Source organism: Mesoplodon densirostris, chromosome 20, assembly GCF_025265405.1.
Source record: "Mesoplodon densirostris isolate mMesDen1 chromosome 20, mMesDen1 primary haplotype, whole genome shotgun sequence".
Taxonomy (NCBI): Eukaryota; Metazoa; Chordata; class Mammalia; order Artiodactyla; family Ziphiidae; genus Mesoplodon; species Mesoplodon densirostris.
This window is the reverse complement of record NC_082680.1, coordinates 32,840,902-32,867,725: the sequence shown is the minus strand read 5'-3', so window position 1 is coordinate 32,867,725 and position 26,824 is coordinate 32,840,902. Positions and strand designations below refer to the sequence as shown.

Below are 26,824 nucleotides of genomic sequence, written 5' to 3'. Positions count from 1 at the left end.
AGGTTTGGTTTGAGCGCCGCCTACACAGTAAGTGGGTGATCACAACCTGTACTCTCAGTTGGGACAGTCACATCTTCAGAAGGACCAAAACTGGAATAGATAACTTCTAAAAGTCCCTTCAGATCAAACGTTTTATGATTCTCTAATTCTGTGACCCAAGATAGGCTAAAAGAGTGAATCATAGGTTGTTTCTTGTAAACATTAACCTCAACTACTGTGAAGTACTTGGACCATCAGGAAATTTTCTTACTCTTTGGGTGAAGTTCAGTCCTGATGGCCAAAGCCTCCAGAGGAGCATGAGAAGGATGAAGCAAGAATCCAGAGAAAGAGCACATGCGACCGAGGAGGAACCTTTAGACTCCTGCACATCGAGGCCACAGACCATGCAGAGACCTATCCACCGAGGGCTCAGGCACCAGAACAAAGGGACAGCCATGAAAGTGAAAAACAAAGATAAGATAAATGAAGAGAACAGAAGACGTATTCTGCGTCTTAAGTCATGGGTCGTAAGGAAGCAAGAATTGTCTGAGAGGCCTAGGCTGAAAACAGATTCATATGAAATTCATTTTCTTTACTAGGAAAAACTAAGCATATTTTGGTTGTACATGCCTAACTTTAAAAAAAAAGTACTTTTCTTTGTAGTGTTTGAAGGTTTTTTTAATTGATAAAAGTAGTAATTGCTCATTGTAGACAATTTTCATAATATCAAAAAATGTAGGGCTTCCCTGGTGGCGCAGTGGTTGAGAGTCCGCCTGCCGATGCAGGGGACACGGGTTTGTGCCCCGGTCCGGGAGGATCCCACATGCCACGGAGCGGCTGGGCCTGTGGGCCATGGCCGCTGAGCCTGCGCGTCCAGAGCCTGTGCTCCGCAACGGGAGAGGCCACAACAGTGAGACGCCCACGTACCGCAAAAAAAAAAAAAAGTAAAGAACACCTAGAGAGAGTCGCTCTTACTGGGCCTGTTTCTTTAGTCCCTTAGCCCCCGGTGCATTCTTCAACACGGTTGAAATATGGCCCAGGCCATTTTGTGTATGGATTTTTCACTTAGCATTATTACTATGTTCCAATGTCATGTAAAACTCTCAAGTTACACCATTTGAGTGACTACATAATATTTCATCTTTAGAAGTCACCCGTGTTTCTGCAGCCATTCTCCTGTCTGGGGACAGTTAGGTGGTTTCCTCTTTTTCATGATCATTATAAATGACCCTGTTAATAAACATCTTTATACGTGAGTATTTCTTCACATTTTAAGTTATTTACTTGTTTTCTTTTTTTTTTTTTTTTTTTTTTTTTTTTTCTTTTTGCGGTATGTGGGCCTCTCACTGTTGTGGCCTCTCCCGTTGCGGAGCACAGGCTCTGGATGCGCAGGCCCAGCGGCCATGGCTCACGGGCCCAGCCGCTCCGCGGCATATGGGATCCTCCCAGACCGGGGCACGAACCCGTATCCCCTGCATCGGCAGGCGGACTCTTAACCACTTGCGCCACCAAGGAGGCCCTATTTACTTGTTTTCTTGAACTTTTGAGACTGATGTCATAAAGAACACCCATTCCCTACCTGAGTCCTCCTCGTTCAAGGTAGAGGACTGGGATGGCCCTGCCTCTGGCCCAGCCTGGCAAGTGTACAAGCACCGTTCCTCACATGAAAATAAACACCGTTGCTCGGAACTGTGTAAATCATTTCTGACTGTACTTTTGGGAGATGACATTACTGGACCGGTTTTTGAGTTTGGAGTGTCAAACAAGGTGACACTTTTATTATCTCATGCTCTCGTCTACTGTAACTGACCTCCCGGAAGCTTTGGTCCATGAGATGTCCACAAGTTCACATTTCAAGTACCTGCCGTCTGTGGCCCTCCACAGAAGTGATTTTCAGCTGAAATGCTTATATTTGCCCTAACCTTGAAGGGAACCTCTTTTTGGGTCCTGCGGCACTGCTGTAGACTTACCTCCACGGGAAGGCCGCTGTTCTCTTCTCTGTGGAAGCACTCAGTGCCCATCTTGAAGGGCGGTCAGTAGGCTCTCCCAGCAGCAGGCCTTCCTCTCTCGTCTCTGGCCTCGGAACAGCTGTGTCTGCGTCCCTTTCTGTGGGCCTTTCCCTGTGCAGTGCAGCCTTCTCCTCTGATCCTGGTGTGCTCTTTGCTTCTTGACATCATTGTCTGCAGCAAGGGTGACAGCCTGCCCCTGACCCCTGGCTCCACTGGTGGCCCTGGCTGGTTTTACTGTGTCTGAGTGGAATGTTCCTTCTTTCCTCAGGTAAGGGAGTGGCTCGCTCTTTCTGTTTTTAACTATTTAACTTTTATACCTTATCCTAGGGGACTTGGGGGTTGGGGGGACAGTGTGGCAGTACAGGAAGGGGAAATATCAAAGATGACCCTGTTGTTTTCCTTCTTTTTTTCTCACCTTTGTTGAGATATAATTGACAAATAAAATGGTAAGATACTACCATTTAAATGTTACAATTTAAAGTGTCGGGCTTCCCTGGTGGCGCAGCGGTTGAGAGTCCGCCTGCCGATGCGGGGGACACGGGTGCGTGCCCCGGTCCGGGAAGATCCCATGTGCCGCGGAGCGGCTGGGCCCGTGAGCCATGGCCGCTGAGCCTGCGCGTCCGGAGCCTGTGCTCCGCAACGGGAGAGGCCACAGCAGTGAGAGGCCCGCGTACCGATAAAAAACATAATAAATAAATAAATAAAGTGTACGCCGTGATGATTTGATATGTATTTGTACATCTACATCGCGAAAGGATTCTTGTCATCTCGTTAATTAGTGCATCCATCACCTCACCTATTTATATATTCCAGTGTTATTTTCTAATCAGCTTGATTGAGGCATAATTTATATACAGTCAAGCCCACCAGTTGTAAGTGTACAGTTCCATGAGTTTTGGCACACATGCACAGTAGTGTAACCACCACCAAACTCAAGAGAGAGAACAGAAAGTTTCCTGTGGAGACGTGTGTTTCCATTTCTCTTGGGTAAATGCACCTCAGAATGGGACTGCTGGCTTGTATGCTGTATTGTATAAGAAACCACCAAATTGTTTTCCAAAGCGGCTTTACCATTTTGTGTGGATTTTTTCTCTTAGTACCTTTTAGGGTTCTTTTTTCTCTGCCTCTTCGCCTCCCTCCACCCCTCGAAGAAGTCCCTGCGCCTTACAGTGTAAGTCAGTCTTCAAGCAAAGACAAGGCCAGAGTCGGTACATCGAGGAAGAAGAGCCGCACTGGAGGGAGACGGGGGCATATGAGTGAGAAAGATGCTTCTAGAAGGATTTGGGAACCTCACGCTGTTACGATTCCTGTGACTACAGTGATACCATAACTTCACGTTGCTTGAGGCTAACCGCAACTTACAAAACACTTCGCATGCATTAGGTTTGCTATTCCTGTCCCCCTTTGCAGATGGTGAGACAGGACTTACCCATGGTCACGTTGCTAGTTAGTAGCGGCTCCAGGCTTGGGCTTCAGGTTTCCTGACCATTGCCCAGGGCTTTAGCTGCCAGTAACGGCAGGTCGCCACGTGTGGATCCCTGGCGCTGAGCCGGGGGCCCTCACCCACCACCATGCTGTGTGCTGTTCTTCCTACTTTTCAGATGAGGCGTTGATATGACTCTCCCAGGGCTGTGGAGCCAGGAGGAGGCTGGAGTGGCATGGACCCGGGGCCCTGACTGGTCCTGTGCTCTTTCCCTTTCTCTGGGCAGGAGAAACAAATGCTCCTTTCTAACAACAGAGAGAAAAGGAGGAGGCAAAGGACACACGGGGCTGGGCAGGGGCCGCATCTGTTGGCCGACGTCCTGGCCACTTCTGTTCCAGTTTGCGTCGTTCCCTTTTTTTTTTTTTTTTTTTAATTTATTTGGTTGCACCAAGTCTTAGCTGCAGCAGCCGGGCTCCTTAGTTGCGGCGTGCCTGCAGGATCCAGTTCCCCGACTAGGGATGGAACCCGGGCCCCCTGCATTGGGAGCGCGGAGGCTTAGCCACTGCGCCACCAGGGAAGTCCCACGTTGTTCACTTTGCACGTCATACGTCGTCGTTTCCAGGCTCTGTGTCCATGCTCAGGCCCCAGCGAGGACACCTGCTTCTCCTGCCTCTGTTACCTGCGTCCTCTGCCTCCAAACCCCTGTTCCAGGTGGTGCCTGACCTCTGGCTGCGTTGTCACCTTGCCTTCTGACGTCATTTTCTCCCTCTTCTCCTCTCCTCGTCCCCTGTGCCCATCCCCCTGCCTCTGCCGTCATCAGAACAGCATCCACCTGCCTTTCTCCAGGCACGTCTGCTCCCAGGGCCGCTCCGCTTACCTGTGAATATGCTGTTTAAAGGGGGCGGAGGCCAGTTTCAGACCCATTCTAGTAATGTTTCCATTTTTTTTTATCATTCGTGTGAAAATATGAAACTCAGCGTTATCTACCCTAAATATACTATTACTTTTGAAACTGTCTTTTTTTTTGCGGTACGCGGGCCTCTCACTGCTGTGGCCTCTCCCGTTGTGGAGCACAGGCTCCGGACGCGCAGGCTCAGCGGCCATGGCTCACGGGCCCAGCCGCTCCGCGGCATGTGGGATCTTCCCGGACCGGGGCACGAACCCGCGTCCCCTGCATCGGCAGGCGGACTCTCAACCACTGCGCCACCAGGGAAGCCCTAAACTGTCTTTTTAACATTTAAGCGTTTGCCGTCAATGTTTCCGTGAGCTATTCAAGAATGATGTTGTTAATAGAAACTCCTTATGACAAGATCTACATCCTGAATGGTGAAAGAAAAATGTTTCTGCTGTACTGTTCTCTGCAAGTCATAAGATTCCAAAAGTGAATCTTCCGTTTTATTTAAATATTACCAGGAAAAGCTAGTCGTTTCTTTGTCTTACTAGTCAGGCTCACCCACATGTAGCAGAGGGTCACTGGATTTTACGTCGCACCCCTGAAGAGATATTTCAACTTAAGTGTCAGAATTCAAGATCCAGTCCTGGTTTCCGGGAAAGCAGGTGGTACATTTTCAGAGGGTGTGTGTGCAGCACTTGGGCCTCAGGGGAGGTGTTGGAAAATAAGTTCAGAGCCCCAGGTTCTCTGCATGGGGGACCTGGCTCTTTCCCGTCATCTGTCAAAGGGAGGGCCTGGCCTGGGTGTGGCCCCTGAGTGTCAGGGAAAAGATCCGCACAGCCCAGAAGCCACCCAGTGGATACTGTCCTCGTATCTGCTTTTGGGTGTATCAAGCTGGAGGATGTAAGCAACTATTAATTATGACTCAGCTCATGTCAGTAAATGAGATGAAGCCTGGTCAAGTAGGACCTTGCCCTACTTAGCTGTTTCCTAGCAGACCCAGGAAATAAGACATTTTACAGATGTATTGAATTCCTTCTGCATCATAGGGACAGGAGAAGGACTGCAAAGTTATTGGGTGAAATGTAAGGGCAGCTCAGTAAGCATCCTTCAGGATGAGAGGCGTTCTTTAAAAAGCTGAGTTTGGAATTGGCACATGAATTGATGAAAATAGGTGTGTGCTTGGGGAAGAAGCCAAAAGTCATCTTTGGGATTCTTTTCTGTGTGGGTCTGAGCTCCTGAACAGGCCACAGTCTGCCACCAACCTGGTTGTCTGGGGCTGGTAGCTGGACTGGGGAGATGGTTAGACCCCAGGCTTGGGGGAGGGGTGTGCAGGGTGGAGGGGGGCTGGAGCAGCACCTTTGCTGGAAGGTCCAGGGGTCTCCTCGGGTGTCGCCTTTGGCAGCATTTCAGAGCAGGACCCTCCCACCCACGCTCCTCTGTGCACAAATGTCTATTAAGTGCTACAACTCAGCAACATTGCTGTTTTTAAACAGCATACAAACGTGACTAGAAATATCCTGAGAACGTTTGTTTTCACCCTTCCTCTAACATTCAGGTTTCTAGGGTGGAGAAGAGGGTGTTAGGGAGAGTTGAGGCGGAGGCTCGTGGAAGAAGAGAATCTGTAAGCCCCAACTCAGGAGCCCTGAGGAGGGCTCATTCAGAGCTGAAGGCCTAGACACGAGGGCAGGAGAGCCGAACCGAGCAGCTTGTTCAGAAGGCACGGAGGAAAGACGGGACCTTGTGAACAGGACGCGTTTTGACACAGCTCATGGAACCCTCAGTACCTCCTGTGATAAGTCCAACAGTTGAAGGGCTCTGTTCCTCCAGTGCAGGAGGTTGATGGCGTCTGAAAATTGACGACTATCTCGTAACGTTCGGTCCTGTGAATCCCGGCCATTTAGGGGCTTTCACACTCGGGGAAGGAGAGGCAAAGAGGAAGCTTGTTCCAACCTCCCCCCTCCTCGTCTTGACCGTTTTCAGAAAAGCCCTCCTAGGGCTTCCCTGGTGGCGCAGTGGTTGAGAGTCCGCCTGCCAATGCAGGGGACACGGGTTCGTGCCCCGGTCCGGAAAGATCTCACATGCTGCGGAGCGGCTGGGCCCGTGAGCCATGGCCGCTGAGCCTGCGCGTCCGGAGCCTGTGCTCCGCAACGGGAGAGGCCACAACAGTGAGAGGCCCGCGTACCGCAAAAAAAAAAAAAAAAAAAAGAAAGAAAGAAAAACCCTCCTAGGAGAGTTAGAAGGAAGAAGGCATTTGCTGGAGGTTTCAAACAGCACGGCCCCTTGTTGAGAACCATTGCTGAGGACGAGAAGAGGCATTTCCAAGTGATGCTTCCACACCTCAGACTCCTCTGTCTCCAGCTGCAGGATTCCCATGAACTCACATGTGTTGATTCTTTCCATTAACCGCCTTCAATGTCATGTCTAGGCTTCCCCATCCCAATGTTAAGTAAATATTTACCTATGTTCTAATTTTCTTCAGGTTTCAATTTTTACAGTTAAATCTTTAACTTGGTGTGAGGTAGGGATCTCACTTTTTTCTTCCTTCCAGATAGTTAGCAGCTAGCACGTTGTCCCAGCATCATTTATTGAATAAGTCAGATTTCCCCACTGATGTGATCACCTCCCTTCAAAATCCTACTTTCAGACACCAGCACTCCCCGATGGCATCCTGGTCGGGCCTCAGCCGCTCTGAATTTGGGCCATGTTCTTGGCAAACTCCCACTGTGGCCTCCTGCACAGTGGTCCTCTGGCCCGCCAAGGGCTCGGTTTCAGTGGCGTTGCTATCTTTTTCCATAGAGCAGATTGTGTGGTTATTTAAGCTCTGTATTTTGCTCACATTTGATAAAAATCAATGGAGAAAGTCAGGGTGTTGGTACTTGCAATAAGAAGCTGGCCAGTTAAATATGCAAGATAGAAATCATCTGGTCTCAGAAAAGGGGCAAGCATTTCTCCTCAACCAGCTGCTTTTGGACTTAAGCTGGTTGGCTGAGGGTTTGAGTGTGGAGGAGAAAACATAGACACAGTTGTGGAGACAAGTTATCTAAGGTCATCTAAGTAGGAGAGGGAATCCCTGCTCTGAAATGGTGCCAGGGGGACCATAAAGACAATGAAAAGCCTCACTCCAAGCAAATCTGGGCTGAGGGCATCGCTGCTGAGCTGCCTTCACCCCTGTGTATGCCATGTCCAGCCACGAGCTGTGCTCAGACACCATCCTGCCACCGACACACAAAACCAAGTACAGTGCAGAAGGGAGAACACACCCCGCTCAGTGACTTTTCAGCCCAGCTCCACAGGTAGGCGCCAGCTCTCCTCTCTCCACCGCTGTTGACAAGCCAACGCCATGGTTGGCTTCTTTACATCACTTCTCTTCCCCGTCACCACCCCTGCCCTGGGCCCAGGACACCCCGTCTGCGCCGAGCAGGGGTCTCGTAGGCAGTCTCCCCACGTCCACCCCGGCCTCCATCCTGTCCCCGCTTCCCACTGTGGCCAGGGGGCCTCCCAGAAGGAGGGTCTGAGCACGTCAGCTCCCTTTCAGCGCCCCTTGTTGTTAGGCGGTGACCACAGTCTTTAATATGGTCCAGCTCAGCTTCCATCGTGGGTCCTCTCACCCTGGCTGCCACCGGTCCCCTCCCCTCATCCCGCTCCTTCCCAGCTGGGAACCGCCTGGAACGTCTACCCCAGTCGCAGGTTGACCCCCCATCCTCAGATGGCAGGGGACCCTCTCCTGCCCACGCAGACCAGGACTTGCCCCCATTCGTGGGCTCAGGATGCTGCACGTACAGCAAGAGCCTCCTGCCTCCATAGCATCGGCTGCAGCTGATGGTCTGACGTGTGTTTGTCGATGAGCGTGTGCTTCCCTCCCTGGACGGGAGCTCCGCACGTGCAGGACCCTGTCCGTCATCACTCAGCGTCCTCGTGACGGGCACACGGGGGCATGCAGTAAATATCTCTTGAGCATTGTCCTTGTTGGCTCTCTGGGCCACCTACCCTGACAGATGAGCTTTCATCTAGAATTCTTTTATATTTTAAGATAGATAATATTGGTCCAGAATGGTTTAATTTTGTATTTTCATTTATAGAACGTTGTCTCTTGCCTTTAGAGTGGTTTTTCCCGTGTCTCCGTTGGACCCAAAATCTCCAGAATTGCATGGACTACAAAGCTTAGAAAATGCGAAGGTGGTCAGGGCGCAGTTTTTATTTCATCGTGTGCCTTGTAGCATTGCCTACCCTGCCCTCCCAGCACGCGTACTCACCACATTTTAGTGAATTATATTTTTTAAAAAGATGGTTCTCAATATATGTTTATTGATTTGTTTTTTTTTTTTTTTTTTTTTTTTTTTTTTTTTTTTGCGGTACGCGGGCCTCTCACTGTTGTGGCCTCTCCCGTTGCGGAGCACAGGCTCCGGACGCGCAGGCTCAGCGGCCCTGGCTCACGGGCCCAGCCGCTCCGCGGCATGTGGGATCCTCCCAGACCGGGGCACGAACCCATATCCCCTGCATCGGCAGGCGGACTCTCAACCACTGCGCCACCAGGGAGGCCCTATTGATTTGTTTTTTATGTATTATTTTAATTTGAAAAGCACGTCACCATGGTATACAGTTTTTGGAGGAAAGGAAAAAATTATCTCTGACACTGCTTCTTAAACTCAACCACTGTTACCATTTTAGTGATTACCTTTTGGTCTTTTATATGCCTTTTAACATTGCCACAATCACAGGTACATAAATTTTATGTCCTGCTTTTTTCCCTCTAAATAACCTTAATGTTGATTGATCATATTGTGTATGACGTGGTGTATGAGCCTATTTTATTCAGTTCAGTTAGCATTTATGGGCACCATTCCCGATGCCTAGAACCACTCAAAGGAACTACACAGATGTGGTACTTTGACTATATAATAATAGAACACCACCGGTCTGAGGCTTTTAGTGACATGTTTACTTCATATATGCATTAATTTTGTGATGTCACATCTTCATCCCAGGAGGAAGCCTATGCAAGAGTTATTTCATTTGTTTAACAGCTTCTTTCTTCACTTGTTCAACAGCTTGATTAGGGCTTACCCCGTGCCAGGCGCTAGTCTGTGTGCTGGAGACACAGCAAAGTCCTTGCGTCCCGTGAGGGGCCAGACAGGAGTGAGTGAGTGAGTGAGTGAATGAATGAGGTGGTCGGTAGAAAAGAAAAAAGGCCGGGTGAGAGAGAGGGGTAAGGGCATGGGGGGTGCTCCTTGACAGGGTCAGGGGGGGCTGCTCTGGTGACATCTGGGTGGAGAGGGACTTGGAGCAGGCGACGAGCTGTGCAGCCATCAGACAGGCTGTTTCTGGCAGAGGGACCAGAAGGTACAAAGGCCCTGAGGTGAGCGAGACAGTGAGGGTGGGGGTGGGCAGGAGCTGAGGTCAGTGAGCCCGGGCAGGGTTGGGGGGGAGGCATGAGGAGGTCGGGCGGGGAGCCCGAGGAGATCTGGTGGGGGGGCCCTAGGAGATCTGGTGGGGGAGGAGCCCAAGGAGATCTGGGGGGGAGCCCGAGGAGATCTGGTGGGGGGGCCCGAGGAGATCTGGGGGGGATCCCTGAGGAGATCTGGTGGGGGGCCTGAGGAGATCTGGTGGGGGGGCCCGAGGAGATCTGGTGGGGGGGCCCTGAGGAGATCTGGTGGGGAGGCCCGAGGAGATCTGGTGGGGGAGGAGCCCAAGGAGATCTGGGGGGGAGCCCAAGGAGACCTGGTGGGGAGCCCTGAGGAGATCTGGTGGGGAGCCCCGAGGAGATCTGGTGGGGGGGCCTGAGGAGATCTGGTGGGGAGCCCTGAGGAGATCTGGTGGGGGGGCCCGAGGAGATCTGGTGGGGGGGTGAGATCTGGTGGGGGGGGCCGAGGAGATCTGGTGGGGAGCCCCGAGGAGATCTGCGGGGGGAGCCCTGAGGAGATCTGGTGGGGGGCCCCGAGGAGATCTGGTGGGGGGGCCCGAGGAGATCTGTTGAGGGACCCCCAAGGAGATGTGGTTGGGGAGCCCCGAGGAGATCTGGTGGGGGACCCCCGAGAAGATCTGGTGGGGGGGCCCGAGGAGACCTGGTGGGGAGCCCTGAGGAGATCTGGTGGGGAGCCCCGAGATCTGGTGGGGAGCCCTGAGGAGATCTGGTGGGGGGGCCTGAGGAGATCTGGTGGGGGGGGCCCGAGGAGACCTGGTGGGGAGCCCTGAGGAGATCTGGTGGGGGGCCTGAGGAGATCTGGTGGGGGGGCCCGAGGAGACCTGGTGGGGAGCCCTGAGGAGATCTGGTAGGGGGCCCGAGGAGATCTGGTGGGGAGCCCCGAGGAGATCTGTGGGGGGAGCCCTGAGGAGATCTGGTGGGGGGGGCCCGAGGAGATCTGGTGGGGAGCCCCGAGGAGATCTGGTGGGGGGCCCAAGGAGATCTGGTGGGGAGCCCCGAGGAGATCTGCAGGGGGAGCCCTGAGGAGATCTGGTGGGGAGCCCCGAGGAGATCTGGTGGGGGGCCCCCAAGGAGATGTGGTTGGGGAGCCCCGAGGAGATCTGGTGGGGGACCCCCGAGGAGATCTGGTGGGGGGGCCCGAGGAGATCTGGTGGGGAGCCCCGAGGAGATCTGGTGGGGGAGCCCCACGGAGATCTGGGAGGGCCTCCCAGGCCGTGGTCAGGCCTCTGGCTGTTCCCTGAGCGAGGTGGGAAGCAGGGCGAAGTGACCTGATCTGCTTCTTGCTCTGACAGGGTGGCTTCACTCCAGCTTCCCTGTCCCCGGGAGCCCCTTCAGTTCCCACCCTGTCACCTTTTGAAAGAGTCACTTCATGTCTGACCGGGGCCTGCTGAGCTCAGGGTGTGCAAATGGTCAGGTAGAGAGTTGCCACACCTCACAGTGTCACAGAGCCACATTGGGTCACCCTGCTCCAAGAAATTAGGCACGATCCACATATTTGAAAAACTCAGTAACTCTGAATTTCTCGTTTCCTTATCTTGTGCTCATCCAAGGCAATTTTTTCTTTCTAAAGTAAAGACCACATATATTTTTCAAAGTGCATAAAAATGTATCCTATTAAGACTTCCTATCAGTCTGTGATCATAAAGCAGCTCCACCCTGGAAGGTTCTAGAATCAGCTTTTCTGGGGGTGGGCTGGGCAGTTAGCCTGATGATAATCTTCCTTGGTCAGATCTGCCACATGCCAGCGTGAGATCCTGTCAGCAGTTTCCAAACATTTCTTTCTGAAAGAACAAACTGTTGTCACCGGTTCCTCAGGGTAATTGATCTCTTTTGTCTTCTTCCTGTTACCAGACTGGAAAGGAAAATATGGAATGTGTTTTACCGCTGACTGAACACAACCCAATGAACTGTCCTGACAGTAGTTTGAAAACCAGCAGCTAGCAGTTTGTGCAGCTCCAACATCATCCGGCACTTTCCAGAGCAGGCTCATTGTTGATGAGAACTCTCGGCCTGACGACGTTTGAACCTCAAGCTCGGTGGCTTTCAAATACTTCTGCAAAAGAAAAGTACCCAGAGCTCCCTTTCCAAAATGGCCACAGATGAGTATCTGTGGATGGTCATCTTGGGTTTTTTCATAGCTTTTATCTTGGCGTTTTCCGTGGGTGCCAATGATGTTGCCAATTCGTTTGGTACCGCTGTGGGCTCGGGTGTGGTGACCTTGAGGCAGGCTTGCATCCTGGCTTCAATCTTTGAAACCACCGGCTCGGTGTTACTGGGGGCCAAAGTCGGAGAGACCATCCGGAAAGGCATCATTGACGTGAACCTGTACAACCACACCGTGCAGACACTCATGGCCGGGGAGGTCAGTGCCATGGTCGGTAAGTAGCCTCGTCTTTCCACCCGTGGGAATGTGTCCACTGACCCATTTCTCATTTGTCATATCCATAAATGAGATTTTTGTTTTAACTTTTCAAAAACTGGTTTGATGGTTCTTTTTTTTTTAATTGAAGTCCAGTTGATTTACAATGTTGCATTAGTTTCAGGTGTACAGCAAAGTGATTCAGCCATATGTATATGTATGTATACTTTTTCAGATTTCTCATTTACTATATCTTATTTGTGCTCTCTGTGTTTTAATTCAGTTATGATTTTGGTCAGTGTTCAAATATCAAGCAACCATTTCTTTCCTTGAATGTATGGCAGACTTGCTTGTTCAAATAGATTTTGGCTAAGTCGGCGCTTTTCATAAAGTCCAGAAAAAGATATTTGTAGCATAGCTCTTTGTCATTTTAAAGCTGTTTAAAAGTTATTAAAGAAAGAGCACGTCTAAGTGAATGTGTTTGAGAGGTTTACTTAGGTTTATTTATAAACCTTGAAGGTTCATTTCTATTTTTTCATAGATTTTTCATCAGTTAGGAAGTAATGTTTCGAAAACTTGGTTGCCCAAAACCAGTATTTATTAGCTTAACTTCTGTATTCTCCGTTGAAGTTTTAGATCAGTTGCCAATTGACTCTTAAGTGACTGTGTTTTCAAGAAATTCTGGTCTTCTCTGTCATTTGTGTTCCTTTTGTTAGTGTTTGTTTGGATTTTCTGATTCCACCCCTGGGAGCTCCATCTAGTATGCTTGTGGGTTTTTTTTGTTTTTTTTTTGTGGTACGTGGGCCTCTCACTGTTGTGGCCTCTCCCGTTGCGGAGCACAGGCTCTGGACGCGCAGGCTCAGCGGCCATGGCTCACGGGCCTAGCTGCTCCGCGGCATGTGGGATCCTCCCAGACCGGGGCACGAACCCGTGTCCCCTGCATCGGCAGGCGGACTCTCAACCACTGCGCCACCAGAGAAACCCTAGTACGCTTGTTCTGTTTTCCACCGGAAGATCACTTGTATGTCACCTGTTTGCAGTAGGACCTTTTACTGGTGGTGTCGGGCGTGTGGTTCCTCCCCTACCTGAGGTGACTCCACACTGGCAGCACCGTGGGCGCTGCCCTTGCTGAGCTGGAAGATTCGGGCAGCAGGGCCTTAGGTGCCGCCGGCAAGCTCCTCCTGTGCTTGCCTCTAGGTCGAAGTGATGCACAGCAGATGGCGTGTCTACACGGGTAGTGGGGGAGGGGGGGAGAGGGGAGTCCTGCCACCTTCTGCTTTCAACAGGGCACGTGCTTTTGTGGGGAGAGCCCTGAACCGGGAGGCCGGATGCTGGTGGACCAAGAACACGGCTACATCCCACGGATCCCCAGGGGTTTGCCACCACCAGCACTTCTTAAGCCCCCAGAATGTGCAGGTCATTTGCCAGGTTGAAGATGGACCATCATCTTTTCGTTACAGTGGGTTAGTTGGAGAAGTAGAGTTGTTGAGGCCTTTGATTGGAAGATGGATGTCCTCAGTAAGGGATTAAATACTACTAAAGCACAGTAAGCAGGTCATATGTGCTGAGGAGTTCCTCTTTGTCAGCTGCACATGTTGTTTGAAAGATGTAAGGCTCGTGATTACTTTAATTCGTCATTTTTTTTTTTTTTTTTTTTTTTTTTACGGTACGCGGGCCTCTCACTGTTGTGGCCTTTCCCGTTGTGGAGCACAAGCTCCGGACGCGCAGGCTCAGTGGCTATGGCCCATGGGCCCAGCCACTCCGCGGCATGTGGGATCCTCCCAGACCGGGGCATGAACCCGCGTCCCCTGCATCGGCAGGCGGACTCTCAACCACTGTGCCACCAGGGAAGCCCCCATCATTATTTTTAAGAATTAAAAATCATTTACTACAACAGCTACTGTAACGATTGAATTGTTCACCTTCACTGAACATGTACGTCTCATCACAGTCCGGTATAACTGACATTTCCCTGACAGTTTGACAGTTGTTTGTCAAATTCACCCTCAGTTGTCATGATCAATATCTAAGACGTAATCATATCAAGTGGAAATTAAGATTTTGCCAGTCGGTATGATGCGGACAAGATATATTGAAAGTAGAAGAGAAATAAAGAAAAACACTGATGAAATTCAGTCTTTTTTTTTAAATTTTATAATTGGAGTGTAGTTGATTTACAATATTGTGTTAGCTTCAGGTGTACAGTAAAGTGAGTCAGTTATACATATACATGTATCGGCTCTTTTTATAGATTCTTTCCCATATAGGTCATCACAGAGTATTGAGTAGAGTTCCCTGTGCTATACAGTGATGAAGTTCAATCTTAACAGAGGTTCCTTCTTGCGTTGGATGAGCCCTTTGGGGAGTGGTGGTGCTTACTGAGGAGGTTTGTTTGTGAGGCTGCCCCAGGACCCTGGGTGGACGGAAGGCCTGTGGGCTGAGCTCCACATCACCACTAACTTGCTGTGTAGACAGCATAAGTTGTCCAGTTTTGGGGTTTTCCCACCCCTGGCCCTGGTCTCTACACTCAAAGAATGAAGGATACTTACCTCCACTAGAATTTAGGTCAACCAAAGCATTTGGGGGTTTTGCTTGAATAACTTGATTTTGTTTGCTTTGGTGTCTTTTTTTTTTTTTTTTTTTTTGGTGTGTGGTTAGAAGAATCTCAAAGCCTATTTTGTTGGGAATTGGTGAGAGTTACCTAGACTTTTAAAACTGGGTTCCTTGTACATGGGAACTGGGGAATTTTAAGATGGTGGTATAATCATGATTGGCCCAAACCAAGATGATTCTGTTCAGATGCCTGAGTTCTCCCAATCTTCCTCTTTCAAAGTCAACATCCCTTTCTTTGTCCCTTTTCTCCCTGTCTCTTTATTTTTTTTTTTCTCTTTTCTCTTTATAATCGCCACCCCAAGCCCATGGGTCTCTGTGCTTGCTGGTAACGTTGTGATAGAAGCTGTTAAGTTGATTGGGTAGGAGAAATTGTTCATGCCAGCCACACTCCCTGAACAAGGCATCTCCGGGGACTCTAGCTCAGCCCTAAAGCAACAGTCGATCCGCTTAGTATGAAACCGCCCATGGCTCCCCAAATCCACTGAGAATTCAGAACGCGCCATCTTTTCGTGGGAATACCCACAACAGCACGACCGAGCCCTCTCCTGGAAGCACCCTAGGAAGTGCTGAGTCTTCTTTGCCTCCGCGTGACCTGTACCTTCTCTGCCATTCTTTCATCCTCCAGGAGCCCGTGGCCTCAGACACCCATTTTAACTTCCACTTTGCCCAGGTTTTGTCTGGCAGCCTCATCCTGGGCTTAATCTCCTCCTTCGTTGCAGGACATCATTATCTTAGGTGAAACTCTCTCTTTTTCCCTCTTTTTCTTAACGTTAATCCCATTCACCTCCAGGAATTCCCCAGGTCAAGGAGGGCCTCCAGCCCACTCTCGCCTTGCAAGGCCCCGTCCTCCCCTCTGTCCCCTGCTCCCCAGTGCCCACCGCCCCCTTCCTCCCTCTCTCAGGCAGCCCCGTCCCCCTACCTTTCCTTACAAACCCTCCTGTTATAAAGTCAGCCAGAGAGAGTGGCTTTCAGGATTGAAAACCTCATGGTCTGAATTCACGTGAGTGAGTTTATCCCATTCTCTTAACATCACTATTTTACTTTTTGTAAGAATATTTGCTTTTTAAGTTCTGGTTCTGTGGTGTGAAACGCGCTCCAGAGTCCAGCTTTATTTTTAAAACAACTAGTCCCTGAGGAGCCCAGGGCTTAGATGTCCGGGCTTGCAGGACTGCCCGCGGGGGAGCCTGGCTGCTGCCATCAAGCCTGTCACTGGTTTGGCAGCCCAAGGCTGGCCCTCCTCCTCCCAGCACACGTTTCAGGGGGTAGGTTCGGGGTCACGGCCCGCTGCGACACAAAGGTCAGCCTGCCTGGCACTCCCAGAGCAGCTGTCAGGCTTGCTCCGCGAATGGGGACCCGCACGACCTCTCACGAGCCTCCGTGACGCAGGTGTTTTTGGAGAAAATGCCAGGGGTCTGTTTAAAGCTGCTGCTACCAAGCAGCCAGATTTCCAGAGTTAACACTTGGGATTAATGCCGTGCCCTGCTTATCAGCCAGGCCCTTTGTCCCCTGCAGCCCTGTGTGAGCTTTTCAACAGCTGTTTCCGAAAGTGACCTCTCCCCAGCCGATGCTTTTAATACTCCTTGCAAAACTTGATCTGCTTATGAAAATATCTGAAGTGAACTGTAGCCTGGAAGAACACGAAGCCTAGAGAAGGGTGGCGAAATCGAGGTAAAAGGACACAAAGCCCGAACCCAGGGATCCTCTTAATTCCTGAGAATTAGAAGGCCTGGAGGGAGCGGGCCAAAAAAGGCCCAGCCGCCCGGGCAGGCACAGAGAGTAGATGCCCAGCGTGGGGTTAAATATCATAGCTACTTCTCACAGGAGAGGCAGAACTGCGAAAAGTAACGTGGGATTACACACACTCGCTCTTTGTTTTTATTGAGGTATATTCGACGTGACGTTATATTGGCTTCAGGTGTACAGCATCGTGACTTGATGTTTGTATTTTATACTCTCTCTTGTACCGACTACTATACATAGGCAGTATCTAGCCTCCTCTTGATGTGACCGAACAGCGTAACTACAGCAGAATCTTTTCCAATACGCAGCCTTTCCTGTTTCTCCGTGTTCATTAGTCCTCAGCCTCCTGCTTGGTCCTGGCCACACTTCACATCAGAACTCACCTCATCACCAGCACCCTTGCTTGACCGTGACAAAGGCAACTAGGAACTGACATCACGGGGCTTTTCTTTAAATACTTTCAAATACTTTCCTTTGAATAAGTCAGCATTATCCCTTCAGTGTTGAAGAATGTTCCTTTGGCTAAAGTTATTTGAGTGGTTTCTCTCGGGGCTTTGTAAAGAAACAAGAAGATGTGGCACATATATACAATGGAATATTACTCAGTCATAAAAAGAAACGAAATTGAGCTATTTGTAGTGAGGTGGATAGACCTAGAGTCTGTCATACAGAGTGAAGTAAGTCAGAAAGAGAAAGACAAATACCGTATGCTAACACATATATGTGGAATTTAAGGGGGAAAAATGTCATGAAGAACCCAGGGGTAAAACAGGAATAAAGACACAGACCTACTAGAGAATGGACTTGAGGATATGGGGAGGGGGAAGGGTAAGCTGTGACAAAGTGAGAGAGTGGCATGGACATATATACACTACCAAACGTAAGGTAGATAGCTAGTGGGAAGCAGCCGCATAGCACAGGGAGATCAGCTCGGTGCTTTGTGACCACCTAGAGGGATGGGATAGGGAGGGTGGGAGGGAGGGAGACACAAGAGGGAAGAGATATCGGAACATATGTATATGTATAACTGATTCACTTTGTTATAAAGCAGAAACTAACACACCATTGTGAAGCAATTATACTCCAATAAAGTTGTAAAAAAATGCTATATTATTTTTAAGAAACAAAGATATCAAATTACAAAAAAAAAAAAAAAAAAGAAAGAAAGAAACAATCCAGAGACAATTAACCCCAGGGAGGCATTGGGAAGGAGAAGGTAATTTGGGTTTCTTCCTTCTATGGCTGTTTGAGACACCCTGCTGTATATCTGGCTTTTTTCTGTCTTTGTTTTTTATCTTCAACCCGCAGGCTCCGCCGTCTGGCAGCTCATTGCATCCTTTCTGAGGCTCCCGATCTCGGGGACTCACTGCATTGTTGGGGCCACCATTGGATTCTCCCTCGTAGCAATTGGTACAAAAGGTGTGCAGTGGATGGAGCTGGTCAAGATTGGTAAATGCCATTTTCTTTCACTTATAAGCAGGAAACTTTACATTTTCTAGAGTAAGTGTTATTAAAAGTCACCATTATACTTTTTTCTTTAAATGTTAACATTTAGAAGACCTATATGGATAGGTCTATGAACGTTTTCCCTTAAAATTTCTGTTAGCAGAGATTGTGAACTGTTAGGCAGTTTTTAACTCCAGATGCTCTTTTCAAATGCTACATTGTCATCCAGCTTTGAAAATAAGTATCTCTTGTTCCCCGGGGTTAAGAAATTTATCTGGTTGAAATCAGTGTGCAGGCAGAGAAAAACTGGGCCCTGGTCCAGGAGTCAGAGTTCCTGGTGATGGGGAAGCGTGGAAGTGAGCCGAGCGCTACTTGCCCCACTGCATCCAGGAGACGCCCAGTCTGCCTGGTGCTCCTTCTGGGATGTGGGCTGCCCAGTGGGGACTGTTAGGAGAGGTTTGACAACCTGCTTCCTGGGTCTGACTTTTTCAGTGAGGGGGAAGTCCTTTCAGCCCCATAAGTACCAACACGCCCATTGTGAAAAACACTCTCTCTCACCCATCTCCAACCTTTTACAAATCATAGTGGCCTTAGGAGCCCTAGGATAAGCGGATCCCTGAACTGCAAGCAGGACACAGATTGCCAGGGAACTCTGCTGACCCCAGGAAACTCACCTGACATCCCAGGAAACTCATCCGAGGTCCCAGGCTTCTAGAACAGTGGTGCTTGATTCTGGCTGCACTTTCAAATTACCTGGGAGAGCAATTTAAAGATATCAGTGCCCAGACCCCATTCCAAACCTTTTAAATCAGAATTCTGTGGGTGGACCCAGAATGTAACTAGTTTTTGAAAACTCTGCAGATGTTTCCAGTGTGCAGCCAGAGGCTATGGGGTGACAGTGCCAGGCTGGCCTTGGAAATTGAAAGGGAAGGTGGTCCCCTTTTCAGTGGCCCTTACAGCTGGCACAGGACGGGGCTGCATGAAGGTCAGGCAGAAGGGGCTCAGTGGGAATCAAAGGAACCATCGTCAGAGGCCGGAGCTGGGAGGTGGTGTGTGTGCCATGGCCTGGGGTCTGTGTGTGAGGATGGTGACCCCCGTGTGGAGGTCAGTCTGCCAAGGCAGTGGGTTTGTTGGGTTCTGAGTCAAGGTGAACAATTCCAGGAATGTTTACTAATGTATGTGCTATATGTTGGTATCACTGTATTATATAAATAGGACCTGAGTTATGTAGAATTTTAACATTCATTAGATTTTCTTTTAATTATTCAGTTGCTTCTTGGTTTATATCTCCGCTGTTGTCTGGTTTCATGTCTGGCGTGCTGTTTGTACTGATCAGAATGTTCATCTTAAAAAAGGTAAGTGAGGCTATTATTTTTTTAATTAAGTTTTAGACCTAGTTTTGGTTCCACTCAATAGAAATTAATAGTGAGAGGGGTCAGAGGAATAATTGTTAAGGCACAGCCCCCTGAAGTTGGAATTAGACATTATTCTAAAGTAGGCGGGAAGAGGTGGATAGAGTACCCAGGGGCTCCCCCAGAACCAGCACTGGACATGAGGTGTCCTGCCATATGACTTAGTTCATTGGTCAGCATTCTTGGGCACTGTGCTCACACCTCAAAAAAGGAAAGGTAATTATTTTGTGAACAGTAAACAGAATAGAGAAAGATAGTGTTACAATTTTGAAATTAACTAGCACTAAAAACAGCTGGAGAATTTCTTTACCCAAATGTAAGGTGTTTTCTGTTTTTTAATGGAGAAAGGAAGCTTCAGACACTGGTTTTCTTCCTATCCTTGAGGATAGGATAAAAAGAAGGAAATAACACCTACGGGGGCAGGGTGGTGGTGGTGTGGGTACATTTTTATCAAAAATAAAATGAGATGAAAATGGAAGCTTACTGAGATCAGTATTCTCGGCAGGAAACAAAAAAAAAACCTTGGTTACGTTTTGATTTGCCTGTCAAGGGGTTGTTGCAGCGTTTCATAAGCCCTGCTGCTTGCCTTTGGCTGCTCAGCACACGCAAGCACATAGGGATATGCCTGCCTTCAGCCATCTCCTTGCTTGAAGACACAGCTCTTCTTCTAGGCGGGGCTCAGTCTCTTGGATGATCACAAACTTACCAGCCCTTCTCCGGGGTCCAGCTGTCCTAGGACCCAGTAACATCTTGGAAGGTGCCACCCACTCTTGCCCCCCCTGCACCCCCGTCATCTGCCCCCCGCCAGGAGTCACTTCCCAGGTGCTCCTGCCCCAGCCTCCGCTTGGGGACCTCCCTCTGTATCCCCACACGCTCACTGCCTTCTTATCATTGCACTCGTGTCGTTGTGCAGCGATTTATCTCCTGCTTGGCCCCCTGTTCGCTATTTGACCGTAAGGTCTGTGAGAGTAGAAACCGGGACCGTCTCTTCGCACGTGTAGACGGCGCCCAGCGCTGCTTAGCCCTTCAGAGACGCCGGTTGAACATCTGTTAAGAGAGAGGGATGGCTGCCTGGATGGGGGCAGGTGATGGGTGCAGGGAAGGAAGGAAAGGAAGGAGGGAGGGAGGGATTGAGACAGGAGGAGGAACGGAGATGGGTCTCAATGAGACAGCTGCCATTTGCGTTTTAAGAATAGGTTATTTGAGAAAACTTAAGGTGATTCAGTTACAACACGCAAACTGAAGACTTTACGCCTTGAGAAGTTACTGGCTGGGAGTCTTTCTGTAGCAGCCGTCGTCCCCCAGAAAACAGCATTTTGGAAGCGGAGGCAGTGGCATGTGAGCAGCTCAGCGTTTCGTTTTCAGTTCAGCCTGGGTTCCTGTCCCGGGTCCACGGCAGATCGGCAGGGGACGTGCCTCATCCCAGGCTCCTGCCCATCCCTTTGTACCTGCCCTGCCTGTGACTGTGGCTGGGACTCCCGTGCGGCTGAATCACCTTCCACCCCAGCTCTTCCTTTCCTGACATCTCACTTCCATTCACCTCAGGCCTCCTGACAAGGGTTGGTGGCCGCTTGAGACACTGCAGGCGGGGTTCTTGATGAGTTTACAGTTCTGCAAATGTACTTGATTTGCACACGTTTGCACTTGACAGTAGGAACCTGTGAGATAGTCTACTGATCCTGACTTCTGTAGCTCACATCAAGGCTTAGACCTAATTTTCCTTTTATCATGGGTGGGGTCACAGACTCATACCAATGTACAAGAGTGTCTTACATGGTCATCAGAAATTAGCCCATGTTTGAATTATTTAAGCATCACCTACATGCCAGTTTTGCGTCAGGGAGTTCCGGTTCATATTTTTGCTTCAAAATCCTCTGTAGATCTAAACCCTCAAACTCTGTACTTTTCCTCTGTAAACTCTAAATTTCGAATATTCTCCCAGGTGTGACTTTGCCTAAAACACGTGCAGTACTGTTCTCGCTGAAATATTAGATTTCGGAAGTGTTGTACCAGAAGCCCAAGGTTGTAAAAAAATGTTTTCTTAGACAAGGAACCCACAGTTCTTTTCACTTTTTAATAGTTGAAGGTGAAATGCTCCACCTCGTGAAAGGATTCTGAAAGTCATAGCACGTGGTCCTGTATTTCCTTGCTTTATATATTTCAACACAGCAAACCCGGATCGTGTCACGGAGTACCATAAAATCTAGTAGTAATGCCGTGGTGCTGAAGTCATTTGACTTTCTCAGGGCATCCTCAGAGGGTCAGGCCTCAAAATATTTGTTGCAAGTGGATTCTGGGGCCAATGTCAATGTAGCTAGAATAGTGAGTGCTCCGGGTCAGGGCTTTAGTCCCAGAAGCTGGCCTCACCAACAGCCCTTCTCTGTCCCCACATCTGCCACCACCTCATGTGATCCCAGCACATTAACGTGTCTGCTGGTCACCATCGTGGGCCCTTTGCCACAGCACTCGTGTAGGAGGAGGGTCAGCCCAGGCCAGCCCTGGGTCTGGAGGTGCACACAGCCCGCGGCAGGGACAGGGCTTTCCCAGAACTGACTTGTGTCATTTTGCCTGTGTTGCCTGCAGATGCCCCTGGAGTCCTGACCTGCCCCCTTATCTCCTTATCCCGCAGGAGGACCCCGTTCCCAACGGCCTCCGGGCGCTTCCCGTGTTCTATGCCGCTACCATCGCGATCAATGTGTTTTCCATCATGTACACAGGAGCCCCAGGTAAGAGTCCTCGGAAGGTCACGGCCAGCAGGTGGTGTCAGAGTCCAGCAGCCGTGGTGGATTTGTTGGCCAACGGTCAGAAGCACTACTCAGGATCCTTACTCATTACGGAGCAGTGAAAAGAGTAGGAGATGCCTTTACTTGTTCTAAATACTCAAGAGAGGTGTGAAATACACAGGCAACAGACTAAAGGTTAAAAAAAGAAAACTGCAATCCGCCTTCTGCCTCCGATTCCCGGTGCTGAGTCACAGAACATGATCGGACAGCCTGAGCCTCCCGGAGTTGGGGGGGCCCCCGGAGGCAGGGGGGAGCTCGCATAAGCAGTAGGTCACCACCTCGGGACAGTCCGGGGCGGGGCTGTCACGTGGTCTACAGCACAAACATCTAACCCCCCCAGAACTCGTCAGACCAGTGAGTCCAGGGACTAGAGCCCTTCTGTTCTGGTTCTGCGTTTCAGATACTGGAACCAGTGATGACTTTCTTTTCAGAATTGCTCCTTTTCTTCCCATTCCGATGTCTTTTGTTCTTTCTTTTCAAGGGTTTGGGGTTTGGGGTGGAGCAGGGTTAAAAGTTCCTTTCTTTTACGTTTTCAGTGGGTAAAGAAGAACTTACGTACAGTACTGTCATTTGCATAACATTCCCGTGCGGAGGAGGTGGTGAACCGTTCTCACTCACCATTTCCATGCGTATCTTGGTAGAGAGGGTCCCCCATTCCCCTCTGTGAGATGTGCCTCTTACAGCTAGATCCTGAACACGTCCATTGCTGTGGGATGTCCAGAGTCAGCAGAGATGTTTGTGTGCGTCGTTTTCCTTCTTGTAAGTGTCCTTTAAGGATTAAGATTCAGTTACGGGCCATATCTGATAAAAACCTCCCTCTCTCTGTTCAAAAGATAAAGTTTCTGCTAAATGGTGTGTCGTATTACAGTTGAAAGCGCCCTCTTCCCAAATGGGGGAAATCCTTATTAATTTCTCCAGCCGGGTTTTCTCGGGTTGTATAGCCATACCTAATTCTATGTTTGTGTACCACACTCTTTGTGAATGATTCTGAACGCTGTGTAACCTTCTACTTTGGCATCTTCTCAGCGCTCAAAGCACTGCTCTTACAGCTTGAATGCTCGCGGTCCGGGCTTTCAGACTTTGGGTGAAGGGAGGGAGCGTGAGGCATCACAGCGGCTCTAAGTTATCTGAAAAGCACCAGGCTGAACGTCATGGTGAGCTGGAGGGAGATGAAACCCTAGCCTCGGATGACAGTGGCCTGACGGCCCTTCGGGCTTGATCCTTCACGGAATATGAAGTGTGTTTGTCACAGACTGTTTTCATGATCCATAACAAAACAACAGAGGCAGAGAAAAAGCAGTTGCGTACCATGAAGTTGAAGTTCACCCACCCCAAGTCTGTGAATCTCACGAAGCTTCCACGTGGTGCTGGGCGGGTCCCGGAGCGCCAGGTGGGAAGTCAGCTGTAGCAGAGAGATGTCTTGTCCACCTGAGCCCGTGTTCTTGGTTCTGTGCAGGCTCTCAGAGCCCAGGGTAACGGAACAAAAAGCCTACCGGCCGTCAATAGCCAGACACCTCCCGGGCTAGTGATTTAAGAGATTAAACAAATGAAGGCCGGGGTGCGAGTCCTGGAAGTGGGAACTGGTGTAAATGACGACCATTTAGTTCTGTTTCTGCATTTTTTTTTCTAGCCTCTATTCTTCTCGCTCCCTGGTTCTCGGTCTGAATGTCAGGAGACCACAACTGTATGATTTTTATTAAAATTTGACTTTTCCCATACTTACCTATTTTTTCCATCACTTCTTTTTCTTTTTCTCATCTTTAGCTGCAGTTTTATTGCAAATTTGCTAGAAGAATCAGATCACTAAGAGAGTAAATTCTAGAGAAAATGAAACTAGATAACGGATGAGGCAACTAAGGGTAATATAAATACATCATAGAGAAGTTGTGAAAAATAAATAATAAATAAACGCTTTTACTGAGCTGAGTTCTACAGGAATTAATCCTTTGCGTCCTCTGAACTCCACTGGGAAATTGGTAATATTGCTAACGCCCCCTGACAGGTGGGCAGCAGGCACAGTGATGCTGACTGAGTGCCCAAGGTCATATAACTAGTCAGGTGCAGAAGCAGACTTTAAGTGGGCAGCCTGGTCCCGAGCCCCAGTTATAGGACGTTCTTCTGACACACGATGGGGCAGGGCTAAGACACGCAGTATCTAGTGCCTGTTAATGATGATCAGAATACACTCAGTCAGAAAAGGACTTTGCTAATGTCTTGGCTCCTGGGGAGTGCTTATGGGATATTCAATAGGTGAGTCTAAATCCTATTTTTATGTAAACATCTAAGGTTAAAACTAGACATTAATTCCATCCTATGGTCATCTGTGGCTGTGGCGTCATAGGTGGGGATAGGGTTGGGCTGGGAAGAATCACTTCCCCAGTGACTCGGTCCTCCGCCTCTTTCAGAATTTGCCTGCGTTTCTGCCTGTTGGAATTTATTCTTCCTAGTCCTTTTCTTCCTTAGAACGCTTCCATTCAACACAGAGGCCCCAGAGATAAAAAGAAAGAATGAAAAGTTTGCTCACAAAAAAGAGTGGCAGCGTTCACCTTACCCCGTGTCAACTCTCAGAGATTCTGATAAGTCGCATTTTTCTAGATGGACGTGAATTCAGTGGGGACCCGTGGGCTGTTGAGTTACAGGGTTCTGGTTTGACTTCCTCTGTTCCTCCTAAGTTATTTTGAAGTTGTTTATATCTTGAGCCTAGTTTGATTTGTTTTACTTTGCATTTGACATGACTTTTCTCAGAAGTCATCCTTCAGAAACTGAGTTGCACTTTAAAAAATTGTCTTTGCATTTTTGTCCTTTAAAAAATAATTTGCAAGCAGCAAAAATAACTTGAGGAAAATAAAGTACTCACTTGGGTTGGGTTAGATAGAAGCCTGAAGTTTATTTTTAAGGAAAGCCTTTGGCTGTACAGGACCTGTTTTTTGTTCAGCATTTAAAGAACAAACGCTGAGGTTCATGGCACACGGCTTTGAGGCGTCAGAGCAGATCAGCTAACGAAGCTTTCTAAGTCAAAGTGTGGTCCCTAGACCGGCAGCATCAGCATCACATGGACACTGGTCAAGAATGCAGATTCTCAGGCTCAGCCCTCGACCCGATGAACCAGAAATGCAGCCCAGCAGTCTGTGTTTACCAGGGAGACCCTGGGTGATCGGATGCGTGTGCATTTAGAGGACCCCTGCCCTAACCACCTCTTTATCATAACCTTTTACCGTAAACGCTGCTGGCTTATCACGGTCCTCATGTAAGGGGTGCTCTTCTAAAGCTCTAGCTAGCAACCTTTGCTCACTCCTTACTAGCAGATGAATTCTCAGACTTAACCAGGCCTGGTTTCTGGCTTCCCCAGAGTGGTCTGCACCTGAGATGGGGCTGCCTCCCCCTTCTGTTCCATCTTCTCTTCCTCCTCCTCCCCCCTCCCCTCCCTCCTCCATATCCTCCAGCTCCTCCTCCTCCCCTCCCCCTCCCCCTTCTCCTCTCTCATCTCCCCCTTGGCCTCCCTCCCCTCCCCCTTCTCCTCCATCTCCTCCTCCTCAGTGGCAGCTCTTCTGGTCCAGCACCCCCGAGGGAACCAGAGCATCAGCCACCCCTCAGGTCCCCACTGACTTGGGAGAAGGAGCTTTGTTCCCAGAGGACCTCTGTGTTCCGTGTTAGCTGTAGAGAATGTTCCGGGCTGTAGAGAAGCTGGGCGTTGGAGCTGCAGTGATTCCCAGCCCAGGGCCCTGGGTGGGGAAGGCCTGGGCTGAGAAGCGTCTCCAGGATCACTGAGAGCTTGATTCAGAACAGAGTGATTTCAACTCACTTCCTTCTCGGAATTATTATAAACGAACCCTGGTTTGAGAAAGCTGGTACCATATGCATAAAAGAAAAATCCCAACTATAGGACAAATTAGGAAATAGCATTTTTGAATTTCAAAACAATGCTTCATTTTCTTAAAGTTGCCCCAGGATTCCTTTCACATAGGGAGGTCCTCTAATGCTTGAACGTGTTGATCTGAAACAAAACAAAAACTAGAAACTTCACTTATCAGGGAAGGGAGGACTAGTAAAAAGTGATTCTACAAATGAGGCAGACGTGTGTCTGTGTGTGGGTGTTACTGTGGAAAGATGTCCATAATATATTGTTATGTGAGAAATAAAGGCACAGAATATATATGCAGTGTGATTTACATCTATTAAATTTAAGGAAAAGAAAAAAAATTCTCACAAACACTCTGCACCATATGTGTATGTCTAGAAAGTGCCTGAAAAGATACACACCGAATAGTTAACAGTGTTACTCTGGGAAGTGGGGTCAAGAAGGACGGACAACGAGGGATTTTCACACTTGTACGTGATACGGTTTTATACAGCTGACATTTTTTTAATTTTTATTTTGTATTGAAGTATAGTTGATTTACAATGCTATGCTAGCTTCAGGTGTACAGCAAAGTGATTCCGTTATACATATATATATATATATATATATATATATATATATATATATATCCTTTTTCAGATTCTTTTGCCATATATGTTATTACAGAGTATTGAGTAGAGTTCCCTGTGCTATAGAGTAGGTCCTTGATGATTATCTATGGCTGATATTTTTATAACCATTTATTATTTATAAAATTAAACCCGAGAGAGAGAGAGAGAAGAGAGGGTGCAGGAGAGGCTGATGAGTAGTATAAGGGAAGTACTATGGGCTAAAAAAGCCTTACTGGTTTTATAGAAGCTTAATTTATTTTATTAGATTCTAAA

The 26,824-nt window shown here is 48.9% G+C and overlaps 2 protein-coding genes across 11 annotated transcripts in view; one reads left to right on the top strand and one right to left on the bottom strand.

Moving 5' to 3' along the window:
- The window catches only part of SLC20A2 (solute carrier family 20 member 2), a 108,134-nt gene that overhangs the window by 46,863 nt on the left and 34,447 nt on the right, over positions 1–26,824 (top strand). For all 10 annotated transcript variants that reach the window (XM_060085742.1, XM_060085750.1, XM_060085749.1 and 7 more), the window contains 4 exons: positions 11,580–12,106; positions 17,749–17,889; positions 19,156–19,241; positions 21,928–22,024. In XM_060085742.1, the coding sequence (XP_059941725.1) occupies positions 11,818–12,106; positions 17,749–17,889; positions 19,156–19,241; positions 21,928–22,024 (613 nt within the window). In that variant the 5' untranslated portion in view covers positions 11,580–11,817. The remainder of the gene's footprint in view (positions 1–11,579; positions 12,107–17,748; positions 17,890–19,155; positions 19,242–21,927; positions 22,025–26,824) is intronic.
- Positions 9,613–11,221, bottom strand: LOC132481192 (uncharacterized). The gene is made up of 2 exons (XM_060085864.1): positions 11,165–11,221; positions 9,613–10,965 (listed from the first exon to the last, which is right to left on the bottom strand). Exons 1-2 carry the CDS (start codon positions 11,219–11,221, stop codon positions 9,613–9,615), a joined length of 1,410 nt encoding a protein of 469 aa, XP_059941847.1.

What these genes read in the sequence shown, in the direction of transcription:
- LOC132481192 (XM_060085864.1), bottom strand. Translation starts at nt 11,221, where the DNA reads ATGTGGATCGTGCCTAATTTCTTGGAGCAGGGTGACCCAATGTGGCTC. An exon ending in CAATGTGGCTCTGTGACACT is followed by an intron (nt 10,966 to 11,164) that starts GTGAGGTGTGGC and finishes CACCTCGCTCAG; the next exon opens with GGAACAGCCAGAGGCCTGAC.